Here is a 14,091-nt window from a genome sequence, read left to right as displayed (position 1 = left end):
AGGCCTGAAATGACACTGGTCTTAATTTTATTTCCATGTGTTTGTAAAAATCACTTTCAAGGAAACAGATTCTAAGAAAGTAACAAACTACTATGTAAAAATATGTGTGCTGATATGTTTGAAAGAATATTTAGAAGCCACTAAATCTCAGATTCTTGGGATGAAGAAATTAACTTTCCTTTCACTTTTATTGTGGGTCAAAACATACAGGCACCTGTCTCGCTTTGTGAGCCATTAGTCGTTTTCTGAAGTTTCTGCCCCCATCTTTTCCCCAAGCCATTTGCTGCCCTTCCTTGACTGATCACTGTATCCCTCCTTCCTGCAATCCTTCCACTGCGTTGACATATTCCTGGGAACAGTGAGCCCACCTAACTGGGAATCACAGTGTGTGTTGGTTGTGAGAGAGGGAGGGGGAGAGAGATATGATGATGATGATGATGATGATGATGATGACAATGTCATTCAACTACCAGCATGTTTTGCAGTGTGTTGATGTCACAAAGCAAATTCCCAATCAAATTAAAAGTAAGAATTGTGCTTCCTGTCCTCGCTCTGAATGAATTAATAGTTTTGCCCCTTGGTGCAGGCCAAATTATTACATGGATAGAAGGACTGAAAATTGCCACTGAAAGATTTTGCAACCCTCCCCCTTGAGATCAGTCACTGGGGTGATTGCATCTGTGTGTGTTCTGCCCACAAGCAGACTTTGCACACATGTTTAAATAGCACGGCATCTTTCTTTCTTTTTCCAAATTGAGAAAATCTGAAGCGCTGAATTAAAGGAAATTAAATACTAGGCCAATCTGGAAATTGGGGAGTGTTAGAATTTTCAGTTGTGTGTGCCCATGTTAATGATTGGTGTTGCAGATTGCCATCTAGTGGCAAAGTAAGAGATTTCCCATACTTCTTCAAGTTGATGGAATGAATTGAAAGTGCCACATTAGGCTGAGTTCCAAAATGCTACTGCAATTCTGCCCATGCCTCCCAAGTTTGGTGCAGTATATTATTGCAATATTTATTAAGTATAATACCCACCCCGTTTTTTAAAATACATTTTATGCCTAATGGCAGAATCTGTGTTGCTTTTATTGACTTGTAAATGGTTTATAATGAAGCATTTATTTATGAGTATAAGTGTTTGGATAAATAAAAATAAGTAAAGCAATTGTTTAAATGTTTCTGTTGGGTATTTTGGTTCATTTTGCACACAGACTAAACCTGGTTGCTTTAAGAGTCTTTCTCAACCAGGTATGCAAAGAAAATCAGGACTGCAGTCTTTCAACACACTTAACTACAATGCCTGGTTGAACAGATAAGGCTTACTTCTACATAAACAACTGACAGAGCTCACTTCCAGTAATAAAATTGCACTCCAAATTTGTTTCCTCCTGCCTATAGAGTACTGAAGAGCATCTCACTGGTGTCCAGTGGCTTTGTTTTTGAATATGTTTTTTGGGGAATACTGAAATCTAACCATACTGTGTTCTCTTGAGGTTTCTCTGAACTGCACTTGTTGAGAATGTTGTTTCCCCCTTTTAATAGTGACTGTTTAATCCCTAAATTCTGCTGAGTCTTGGTTGCTGCCTGCTCATGTTTTTTGTTTTTAAAGGAGTTTATTGAGCTCCACTTTGTGTGTTTGGCAGATTATACTAGTCTCTTTCCATTCCTCCCTTTTCTGGTGGAATGTGGCGCTTGGATTCCTCCCAGGAGCCAACAAGATTGAATGATGATGTAGTAAATCCATTTTGAATGGGAATTCACAACACATAATATAGTCAAACCACCACTCTAGCTTATGGATGTGTGTGCATAGAAGACTAAAGTGTAGCAGAATACTCTGCAAACAAACTCGGTGGCATGAGGTCAGCATGCATCTTACAGAAAAGGAAATGACTCTGTGTGTAATTAACATTTGCCTCCTTATTATAAATGGAATGACAGAAAGCTGGCATAGCTTCTGAGTAGACAGGTTAACCTCTGAATCCTAGTGAGCCCTTCCATTTCGGAGAGGGTTTAGTTATTCTATATGCACAACATAGAAGTGGGTCTTGCTTGCAAAACAAAACCTTTTGGAAGGCTTGGGGATTATCTGATTTGGTTTATTAAGTGGATTATGTTGTTCCACTCAAATTAGGCTTTGCTGGATAACATCTGGTAGCAACTGAAGAGCTAGTGGGGTTTTGTTGTTGTTGTTGTTGTTTTAATGTGACTTAATTGAATTTATTGAAAGGCGGTTCTTTATTTTTTTACACAGTTTCATATGGCCTTCCATGCCATGCAATCACAGGTCTACTCTTCGCTCTTAAGGGTTGCTGTTTCCTTTGCTGTTTTCCATATCAATGGAAGGGTCATTTTGAAGTTGCAGCACTGGTCCCATATCTTATTTTGTAAGCATGTGAGTGTAACTCCTGTTCTGATCTTTGGAAATAGAGTGACTAAAAAGAAAAAGAAACACATGTTAGATAATTTTTTAAAAAAAGATACACATTTGTGCTATATTTGTGTGTATAGATGGACATTTGAAAATAATTCCTGTATTGTATTTCTGTTACACCTTACCGTAGTTGGAGAAGACTGGCCTGTGTGCCTCTTTGCTCAGTCTGCAACCCAGGTGCTAGCTGTGGATGGGCAATTTCAAGGCCCCTTCTGCCCCTTCTTATGGTTCTTTGTCCCGTGGACAGCCCTTCAAACAGTGTTAAAAACTCAGAAATATATATTAAAAAGGTAAAGGACCCTTGAAAGTTAAGTCCACTTGCAGACAACTCTGGGGTTGTGGCCCTCATCTTTCTTTACAGGCCGAGGGAGCTGGCGTCTGTCTGCAGACAGTTTTTCCGGGTCATGTGGCCAGCATGACTAAGCCGCTTCTGGTGCAACAGAACACCAAAACCAGAGCAGCACACGGAAACGCTGTTTACCTACCCACCGGAGTGGTACCTATTTATCTACTTGCACTTTTTGGTGTGCTTTCAAATTGCTAGGTTGGCAGGAGCTGGGACTGAGCAACAAGAGCTCACCCCGTTGCGGGGATTCGAACCGCTGACCTTCTGATCGGCAAGCCCAAGAGGCTCAGCGCCACCCGCGTCCGTGTGTGTGTGTGTGTGTGTATATATATATATATATATAGAGAGAGAGAGAGAGAGAGAGAGAGAGAGCTGGGTGCCAAATGGCACCTTGAACTACAGAATGCCTATTCGCAAGGTGGTTGGACTAGATTGACCCTTGGGGAGACCTTCCAGCACTACAATTCTACACTTCTATGATCTCAGCTACATTGCTTGACTAGAGCCTGTCCTTAGAACAATTCACTTGTCCCAGTGTGCAAGAAGGAGAAACACGCATGGTGGAAATGGAAATGGTATTCACTATGGACTAAGGCAGAGTTTTTTAAACTGTGGCTTGTTCGTTCCATTTGGGTGGCTTGTGGAAAGGCTGCAACACAGTCAAATATATCTGTGCTCAGCTCTGCACTTACTTTCCTTGATGTGATGATGGGAGGACTGTACGTAAGTCCTGGCTCAATGGAAATGTCAGCCGCCAATCTGGTGCCCAGAAATCTCCATGTAGTTGCAATTGGACCTATGCCAGTAGCAAAACGCACCTGGCGCGTGGGGGATTTCCAACACTGGTTCAGAGACCCCTATTCTCCTCACAAAATCACAATTCTCAGAGTTCCCTGGAAATAGGGATTGATTGTTAAACCACCCTGGGAATTGTAGCTCTGTGAGGGGAACTGGGATGTCCTAACAACTCTCAACATCCTTAACAAACTACAGTTCCCAGGATTCTTTGTGGGGTAGCCATGACTGTATGATTACTGTTCTAAATGTATTGTGCAGATGGATGCTGCATCTGCATTCTGAATTCAGCTTTCTGCAGTGCACTGAAAGCCTCTAGGGTCTTTGTCCTAAGAAATCAAAGTGTCAGTGTTTTTTGATATCTGGGCTTTTAAGTTCTTCACAGCCATGGTATATATAAGGAAGGTTGATGTGTGTGTGTGTGTGTGTGTGTGTGTGTGGTGGGGGGGCGGGGATAAGGGCAAGCATTTGTGCAGGGAATGAAGGCTGGAGTTATCTGTCTTTTTTCTGTAGGTGTCTGGTGTGTGTTTTGTGCCTGCCACTAAAGTCTTCCTTTCCCAGAAGCCTTTCTGAGAATGGTGTGACATTTCAATATTGGTATCAAAGGAACATTCCTGTCCTTATCAGACTGGGGTCACATAGAATGTGCGAACTATTTTATTTGCATTGTTGAAAATAACACTATAGTGGTATTTTTTTGGGCGGTGGGAAGAAATGCAGCAAGCAACCTGGATGCATAAGGCAAGGTAGAATAATTATTTTAAGTAATTAAAGGCAATTCTGTTAGCCCTGGGTACTCACAATGTTGACTCCTTTTACATTGCTCCCCATGCCGGTATTTCCATTCTTGAGAAGGGCAGTGTTGGGTTGTTTCCTATCTCATAACAGCAGAGCTTGTAAGCTACAACCGTTGCAGCTGTTGCATCTCTATGGAAAATGGAAAAGTTTGTGATTATTACCCAATCTGTTTCAAATATTTAGTTTTTAGGTATAAAGAATTCTAAGACCCTAGTAATATACTTATATTAAATCCAGATTTCCTTTAGAATTTTTTTTTTAAATTGATGCAGGGACTTCTCATTATTGAAATATTGAGCTAATATATTTATTTTTAAAATTAAAATGTCATTTGATTTTTATCCACCTTGATACAGTATTAGTATAGTAATAGGAAAATTAGCATTAGCAACCTGCACTCTCCAGTTTGGAACAAGGCAATTTTGGAATGAGTGCTAGTGACTTAAGCAGCTGGCTTAAAAATGCTTATTTGCCTCTTTAGAACATTTTAAAATCCTGCTCCTGTTCCAATATTTATTTTTGAGCAAGGCTGCTTAGATTTAAGCAAGAATTCCATCCTAGTGCATGGTTACATATGTCAAATGGTAGAATGTTTTTTAAAAAGTCTTGCAGTTCTTGAGTAGTGTGGCCATGCACATAAATCAAGCTTTAGTAGTAAGACAATTCTACATCCCCAATTATAAGTGGGGTCTAGTCTGAGGCTTATTTATGTGCCAATACAATTCCCTTCAGAGGTTTTTCTAAGGTGAGGAGAAGCCCTGTGTGCTTTCGAACTGAGCATAACTGAGTTGAAGGAGATTAATCTAAAATCGTAAGGAAGTTAGATTCTTGTAGCCTACATCTTGTTACCTAATATGGATGCATAATTTTTTCTCTCTTCTCTTTGTGTGTGTGTGTGTTAGATCTGTCTTCAGCAAAGCGGAAGTTTGCAGATTCTTTGAATGATTTCAAATTTCGATGTATAGGAGATGCAGAAACAGATGATGAAATTTGCATAGGTAAGTGTGGGCAGGCTTCAGAAGCCGCTGGAGCATTTGGTACAAGTTGGCTAATTCAGTTGCTTTAGCAGGAGGAATTCCCATATGTGTAAAATGCCACACACAGTAGACCAGCAAATAATGAGTCTGTAAATAATTAGTCATCACTTTTTCAGCTGGTTAAGAGAGGTTGTCCAAAAGTGATGATTTAGGTCTAAGAGCACTGGTTGCTTTTAGTTTAGCTTCTCAGGTCCGTGAGGGAATAGACGTTGAATATAAGTTCCCCATCTGAAAGTGCAGGCTGTAATATTCTGTGGGCAGTTGTACACCTATCAGACAAAACAAAGTAAATGTAAATGAAGAATGGAATTATGTTTACCTACTGCCTGAACCAGAATTAGCTCCCTTAGTTATGGTTTCAGAAAGCTGCAGGCAATATTTTTTAGCCTGCTTTATTCCAGAATATTACGGAGTAGTTACACTAATAAGACAAATTATATGTAATTAAAATAGGTGAATACTGCACATGTGTCCTCAACCATGTGTGTCAAATGACTTTTTGAATCAAGCATTATTGTACTGTTTTTGGAAGATAAAAATAAGGGTGCAACTTGGCAAGACAGCAGGTGAGCCATGTTTGGCTCTCCTACAGTTTTGTTTTTATAAAGAGCAAACGTAGTTGGCTAGGGGGCCTGATTCAACACTGGGCAGAAAACCCCTTTACTTCAACCCCCTTTCTCATTCTATTCCCCATCCTCCAGAGGATTTGGAGGTATACAGGTAGTGTGTTGATATTTGGATTTGAAAAAATGACAAGCCGACCTATTCAAGTAGGATTTCTATTATTAGTTCTTCCAGGGGCCATTTTGGGATGGGTTGCTCTTCATTTTTCTGCTGGAAAACATTTAGCACCACACTGTTACAGTTGTTCCACCAGCACAAGTGTTTCTGTTTGCTGGGTAGAACAGAAACCCTCCTCGTTTACATTTTAATGTGCATGTGCCTTATAAAAATTGAAATGTGTGGTAGCATATATTGAAAGCAGTCCTTCTTTGTAACCAAACTTGTGTTTTTCTATCTCCCCTGCCACAGCAAAATCCCTGCAAGAGTTTGCTGCTGTTCTTAGAAATTTAGAAGATGAGCGCATGCGCATGGTATGGACTTTGTGTATGCAAAATAATGTGTGAGGAAAATCGATGATGAGCTTTTGGGAGTTATAGCAATGGAAGTGGGGAAGGAACAATCCTTGGCAAAACTTGAAGTCTGGTCTAGGTGAAATAGCAGCCATGTAAAATTTTGTTTTGAGCAGAGTGTCTCCTTGGCATAAATGATTTAGGGTCTGTAAGTGTGCTATATTTAGAAGTCAAAGTGGTGCATTTTGCTGAGGAACCTGTGGCCTTCCAGGTTCTGTTGGATTCCAGTTCCCATCGGCTCCCACCAGCCTGGTCTGGGATGATGGGAGCTGTACTCCAGCAACATCTGAAGGGCCACAGAATCCTCACCCCCTGGCATACATTGTGCAGTGTCAAGGCTTTGATATATCTGCTGGCCATGGGAAGAAGACTGTGAAGAATTTCTGTGCCGCTCTTGCCTGCTTTGGCCAATGGCCATGGTATAGCTCAACAGCCAGAATTGTCAGCTTTTGTTCCTCAAAGAATAGCAATATTCATCCCTTTGGGAGTAAGTCTTGGCAGCATAACAGGGAGGGCAAGCCACGATGAACTGCCTGCCACTGAATCCAGTTGGTCTGGCACTCGGAGAACAAAGACCCAATTATCCAGTACAGCTTGTTTATACATTTTTGCTCTCGCTTGGAGTAAAGTTTCCCTGATAGCATTGAATGTAGAAGTTGTTGTAGAGATGGGCCAAATGTGCTGAGTGTGTCCACATTTTCCATCCTCACAGATACTTCCAATAACTCAGCAACAGACAGATGCCACCGTCACCCACACACATGTATGCCTGTGGTAGTTGCACACTTTCTCTTTCTTCAAGAGCTAGATCCCAGTTTCTCTTGCTACTGTGTCCAAGCACCTGTTGATCAGCTCAGCAGAAACACATGTACACAGTTAGAAAAGAAAAGCACAATATAAATTGTGGTAAGGTAGAAGAGCTAAAATTCACACTAGCAGGGGGGAGAATCTCAACCCAGAAGCTTGGCAATAAAGAGAGGTGCTAACAGAACGACTATGGAGGGGGCCAATTACATCTTCACATACGGAGTTCAGTAAGCTGGGCACTGCAGCCAAGAAGGTCCAGTCCTGTGAGTATATTGGGATAGTAAATGCCCACATGTATGGGCACGCATGGATGTTAAACTGTAAATTTGGATGGAAGGAATCAGATTTAAACTCTCACAGGTATAGACTGCTGAGATAAATTTTGAAGGGGAAAACTGAATTCTCAGCAAGATTCATCAGTCATGTTGCCAAGCCCAGAGTCAATACCTCATTTACTGCCCCACTTTGGAAATTTAGAACTAACTCACTCTCTCTCTCTCTGTGTGTGTGTGTGTGTGTATTGCTTCAGGATCTAATATTTACCCTAACTGTTGCGGGACTTCATCACTCTATCTTGTTACTGTTGTCTGAGTGTTCAAAGTTTATTTGTTGTAAACTGTTTAGAAGTTTCAAGCAAGCGGCATATAATTTTTTTGTTAAACAAATAAATGTTTCAAACTAAGAAAAAACTGCACCACAAAACAATATATTGAATAGGGTTGAGCTATTCAAACTGTGGAATGCCACAACTTCCTTCTGTTTTATAAGGGCCTAGGTGAACAGGGCTGTAATCCTATGTCAATTAACCTGGGTGTTAGTCCTATTGAACTCAGTGGGGCTGCTGAATCAACACATAGGATCACACTCTCAGGCATATTGTACTGCTTGTGAATTGTCCCTGCTTGAAGTATTTACATGTAAATGCCAGTTATTTTTATGTTATCCTCCTTAATTATATGGTCTGCAAATTTCTGAGTCATACAAGTTTCTCAGGAGGGAAAAATATCCTATATTCAAACCGAATTCTAGTAATTGAGCACAGGAGTTAGGAAGCATATATCAGAATGAAGGAGTCTGAATGTTTTTTCTTTACTGTCATCAGATTGAGAATGCTGGTGAGGTCTTAATCACACCTCTGGAGAAATTTCGTAAGGAGCAAATTGGTGCTGCTAAGGTAGGTAGAGAAGTGGCGAATGATAATCTTGAAACCCTTTGTCTATGCTGGAGGTTTGAAAGTCACAACAGACGTATTATGTTGGGATTTTGAAAAATGTATGAATCCCTCGATTATAGTATTTTGCTGCATCCTATAATGTCCAGCATAAACTTTGTCTTGTTTAACAGCAGCAAAGCAAAGCCTCTGCCTAAGCCTAGCCTTTTATATAAGGTATATAAGGTATATGTTATTTATTTACGCTTAAAAAAAAATATTTCAAGGCTATTGTACAGGGTAGTGCCCACCGAAGACACCTTACCACAATGACAATTTACAGAATATCAATAATAAAACCATAAAACTGTCAAATTGCCCCCTCCCCTGAAAAGCAGTCAGTAAAGATACACAGCAAAAGCAAGCTACAACTTCAGTTGTCTATGTTCTGGTACAACTCTAGGTTAGATTACTGCAACATGTTATATGAAGGGCTGGCCTTGAAGACAGCTTGCAGCTGGTACAGAATTAAGTGGCCAGGTTGCTCACCAGGGCAAGATGGCCTGACTGCACTGGCTGCCAATTAGTTTCTGGTCCCAATCCAAAGTGCTGTTTTTGACCTATAAAGCCTTAAATGACTCAGGACTGGAATACCTCAAGGACCGCCTCTCCCTATATGAACTGATCCAGACCCTGCAATCTGAGGCCCTTCTTCATGTGCCTCCTCCATGAGAGGTCAGGAGGTTGGCAGCACAAGAACTGGCCTTTTCCGTGGTGGCTCCCCGTTTGTGGGATAGTGTCCCCAGAGAGGTTCATCTGGCACCTGCATTATGTATCTTTAGGTGCCAGGCAAAAAGGTTTTTCTATCACTGTGCCTTTGGCAGATTAACATTTTATGGGTTTGGGGGAGGGGGAAGGTTATTGGTTTGTTTTTGTTTTATTATGTATTTTGTGTTCTCATTTTGTATTTTTATGTTGTGAACTGCCCTGTGATCTTTGGATGAAGAATGGTATACTAATACTAATACTATTATTATTAATAATAATAGTAGTGGATTATGCCCAGGGACTGGATGTTGTCCATCGCTGCTGAAAATGCACAGGAATACACACTACTTAGCACCATGATGCCTTGGCATTCTTCATGGGCTTGTTCGTTAGCTGACATTAGTGAGGGAAGAGAAAGCAGGAGAGCAGCAGCGGGAAGTCTGCTGCTATATTTTCAGGGGAGTCTCTCAACCTAAAACCCCATCTTTCATCTCAGAAATTTCTGCGATTAGGCACAGCTCTAATTTTTACTCAGTTTCTGTGAGGCATTGTACCTTTTGTCCTCTGTCTTGTCTTGCTTTGTTACTATAACAACTTGTTGCTGCTCTTAAGATATATGGGCTTCTGCCAGTTTCACTTTCCTTCAGCCTTTCTTCTTGTAAAACAGAGGCTTCTTGTAAACTCTTTATTGAAGAGGCTCTGATTTTGGTGTTTGATTTACAACGTCACCTAGGAGTGACACCAGAGCTGGAATCGAATTGCACAAGGCGGTGGAATTAATTTGATGTTAGCGAAGGCCATAACCTAAAACAGGGGTAGTCAATATGGTGTCCTCTAGATGTAGTTGGACTCCAGCTAGCATGACTGGGGTGAGGATTATGGGAGTTGTAGTACAGTAAAATTTTATGTTAAATTTTTAGAATTATTAAAATTAATTAAAATTAATTATTAATAAAATTAATAAAACAACATGTTAGCATTTGGCTCAACCCTCCTTTGACATGCTGAAGTACTGCGGCAATGCAATTATTCTTGATATGTATATGACATTTTTTGGCAGGAAGCCAAGAAAAAATACGACAAGGAGACGGAGAAATATTGTGGTGTGTTAGAAAAGCACTTAAACCTGTCTTCCAAGAAGAAGGAATCCCAACTTCAAGAGGTGAGATTGGCTTCTTGTATTCTTGTCACGCTTCCCTGTTATGGACCCCATTAATTGCTTATGCACTTCAGGGCTCAGGCTGCAATGAGAAAGAAAGGCCTTTTCTGAAGTTTCTGGAACTTGGTTTTAAGATCCCAGACAACACAATATGTTAAAACACATTTTTGCAATTTTAAAAAACAAAAACAACTCTTGAATTTGAGACTACGTGAGCTCTTGTTTTGTGCTTTGTTAGGGCATGGATTATGAATCTGTTAAGTGAAATACATATTGGCTGCTGGAGTCAAGCTGCTGTTGGTGCCAATGGAAGCTTTCCTCCGGATGTAGAAAGCATTGTTGGAGGGGGATTTTTGCTGGGACTGTGGCAGAGTAGGAAAGAATTAAACTCCTTCTTCCTGTTTGTCTCCTGCAATGATTTCCTTTACATTGAAGTCATTATTGTTTTTTAAAATGTGTTGTTTGTTCCTAAAATAAATAATTTTAAGATTCAGGGGTTCACCTCCAGAATGAAAGGGGGAAGGAGAACTTGCTGTAGCCAAGAGAATGTGATCCTTCAATAATGTAAAAACAATGAAATTGAAGACAGTGGCATGTTAATCATTTTTTTGAGAACTGCAGTCAGTGTAAAACAAAGGATAGGCAGACTGAGGAACCGTTTGATTTACTTAAAAAACAACAAGTTATTGGAATCTCAAGATCAACCCAGTCGATCTCTAATATTTGGGGAACACATCCAATAGCTGTTTGATGGTTAGCTGTTGTGCAGTAATTGTGGTGAATATTGGACTAGTGAAACTTGTGGGTAGTGAAATTTCTGAGGTAATGGAATGTTTGGGAACATCCTGGCTACTCAAGAGGGCAAGGCTGTTGGCAACAAAAACCTCTATTTTGTGAAAGAGAGGAACAATAGCTAGTTTGCGGAGATTTAAAAAAAAATGTTGTGAGGAGGAGCTCTGAAGGGCAGACAAGGACCTGAATAGAAAGTCAGAGGACTCTAATGAAACCTAAGGAACAAAGAGTGTACATACAGTATCGCTGAAGGAAAGAGGCAGATGGAGCAGTGGACTGAATTAATATACATTAATCTGAGGGGAGGCAGAGATAGATGGCAGGGATGACTGAGGAAAAACTGTGGGATAGGGACCTAAAGGGCCTGGTGTGGACCCTGAGAGGACCCTTGTGCCTTACAGCACACCCACCCACGAGTTCTGCCAGTCATTGTTTCCGCCATTACTCGGTTTTGACCTGAGAAACCTGAGGAGTTAGTGAGGGCAGTCAGACGGTGGAGTGCTGAATTTTGTCTATCAATTAGAACTAACTAGCTAATTGTTTGCCTCCTTTCAGTTACAATTCTTGTATGTAACCACTGAATAATGGTGCCACCTTGTGGACATCTTTCACATTCATCTTTAGTTCTGGGTACTTTTGGAAAAGAAGTTACGTTAAACATTTTATTATTATTTTTGCCAGAAGGAGCTCTGAGCTTTCCATTTTAGACATGCCTCTGTATTTGGTGCTTAGAATGCCTGATAGCCACTGAGCCCTCACTAATTTTACCTTTACAAGCTCTTTGTACGCTCAAGCTACCTTGACTGAGTGACATCTTCGCCTGAGTGATATTTTGGTTTAGGTGCCTTAGATTTTGAATGAGATGTCCAAATGTTTTCAGCTTCCATATGGAAGCGGGGGTGCCTCGGCCTTGAAATGTCTGAGGATTTAGCTATTGAGCTAGGATTTCAGAAGGGGAAGCATGCCAGAAGAATGACAAATGTGTGTGGAGAAGTTCGTTGTTTGTGGTAATTTTAGAAGAGTGGGTGCTGTGCTTCATTAATAACATACAGCTGCTTCGCGGGTGTGTCTGGCTCAGCCAAAGACAATAGTTCATGTGTTGAGAGCTCTGAGTTTCTTCTGCTGGCCAAACATCTGGGAGGTTGGAATTCATTTAGTTGCTTAGCAAGCCTGCTAATATGGCACCACGTCTTATTGACTTCACTTAAGAGTATCCCACTCCTTGTACACTGGACCCTTGTGAACATTAGTATTTACTTTATACTTTTGTATTTCATATGCTGCTCAATTTAACCATATCTCTTGGGTGTTTTCACAAATCTAAATCGGTAAGATACAAATACCGTCAGCTGTCATAGATTTAAAACAACCTGCTCAAAAGTTCATAAAAAGCAGGCATGAGCCCAAACAATAAGCAGCATAAAATCATCAATATTTATAAATGTATAAATAGTTACAAATGTATTCAAATGCTTAGGAGAATTAGGAGGTCTTCATTTGGTGCCTGAAAGATCCTAAGGTGGGTAACTGGGGGAACATCCCATAATCGAGGCATGACCACTAAGGAGGCCTTCAAGCTGCATTTTGAGTTACTTAAACTTGAGAGACCCTGGTTCAATGCCCCTTCTCAGCCTTGAAGTATACTAGGTGACTTTGGTCCAGTGACCTACACTTTGTAGGGTTGTTGTAAAGTTAAAAGGGAGAAGAAGCATGCACTGTATGCCTTCCTGACCTTAGAGGAAGATAGATTTACAAATTATGAATATGTAAATTAATATAACACTACCAACAACCAACAACTCCCAACAGCTTGTGAGAAATCTAAGCAGTAGCTATTTGGTGCCAATTTAGATCTCATTCTGTTTCTTTGTGAATAATTCAAATAAAAGGAATTATTTCCTTTTTTTTAAAAAAAAGGAGATTCATTCTGGGAAACCCTGAAATTCCTTCAGAGCCTAGGGTTCCTCAGTGAGATGGAGAGTAATTGTTCTTGTGGACTTGGTATAATGTTTGGCTGTCCTATCTACTTTTTTCTGGAACTCAACCTTCTTTTGTGAAGATTACTGTGCAAGCCACACTTTGCGTAATATTGGTGCCAAATGTTAACATTTAATAGCTGCTTTGTATCTTTTTAATCCACATGGTGATTTGACAGGCAGACAGCCAGGTGGACCTGGTTCGACAGCACTTCTATGAAGTCTCCCTTGAGTATGTCTTCAAAGTGCAAGAAGTTCAAGAGAGGAAGATGTTTGAGTTTGTGGAACCAGTAAGTAAAGTCATGGCTTTTCATTGTTACCCTGTGAACTGTTTTACGGTATAGTAGGTATTGGAGATGGTTTCAACTGCTTTCTTGCGGTTCAGATGGGAAAACTGACAAACAGCTGCTGTGAAGTCTCCTACACTTTAAAAAGAATCAATTTTGTCACAGTGATTGAGTTTCCAAAAAGGCATTAATGATAGATTGCCTTCTGTTTTCTCATAAATTGTGAGACAATCGTCTGAATTTGAATAGGGTCACTAATGTGGCCTTCATCAGTCTCACACCCAAGCAGGATGCGACCTGTTGCCTTTTGTGGTGTGGTCTCAAATCACCTGGAAGTGTGTGTGTGTGAATATCACAGTACCTCCCAGTTTTCCTCCCTCTTGCAATGGTTGGTTGAAACAGAGCTGACTTTATTAACCTCTTCTGTACATTATATGATTGCCTCACAGGATTTCAGCTAAACCCCATAGACGCTAATTGACAAGCACAATCTGTAGAGTCCTGTAATTTTTTAGGTCCACGGAATTGTAAAAAAGAAATTAAAGGAAACGAGAAGGCAGTGGGTTATAATACAGTCCAGGACAGGCTGAGACTCTATTACTGGGTTTG

At 40.5% G+C, this 14,091-nt stretch overlaps 1 protein-coding gene across 10 annotated transcripts in view; it reads left to right on the top strand.

Annotated features, from left to right (window-relative positions):
* The window catches only part of ARHGAP26 (Rho GTPase activating protein 26), a 215,783-nt gene that overhangs the window by 51,187 nt on the left and 150,505 nt on the right, over positions 1-14,091 (top strand). For 8 of the 10 annotated variants that reach the window (XM_079967947.1, XM_079967952.1, XM_079967949.1 and 5 more), the window contains 5 exons: positions 5,276-5,371; positions 6,443-6,504; positions 8,453-8,524; positions 10,329-10,430; positions 13,375-13,485. In XM_079967947.1, coding sequence (XP_079824073.1) covers positions 5,276-5,371; positions 6,443-6,504; positions 8,453-8,524; positions 10,329-10,430; positions 13,375-13,485 — 443 coding nt within the window. Of the gene's footprint in view, positions 1-5,275; positions 5,372-6,442; positions 6,505-8,452; positions 8,525-10,328; positions 10,431-11,284; positions 12,241-13,374; positions 13,486-14,091 lie in introns of those variants that run through there. The other 2 variants (XM_079967956.1, XM_079967948.1) reach the window with 2 other exon arrangements.

This window comes from Podarcis cretensis (genome assembly GCF_951804945.1).
Source record: "Podarcis cretensis genome assembly, chromosome: 2".
Classification (NCBI taxonomy): domain Eukaryota; kingdom Metazoa; phylum Chordata; class Lepidosauria; order Squamata; family Lacertidae; genus Podarcis; species Podarcis cretensis.
Note: the sequence above shows the minus strand (reverse complement) of the source record. Positions and strands in the feature narration are given on the sequence as shown.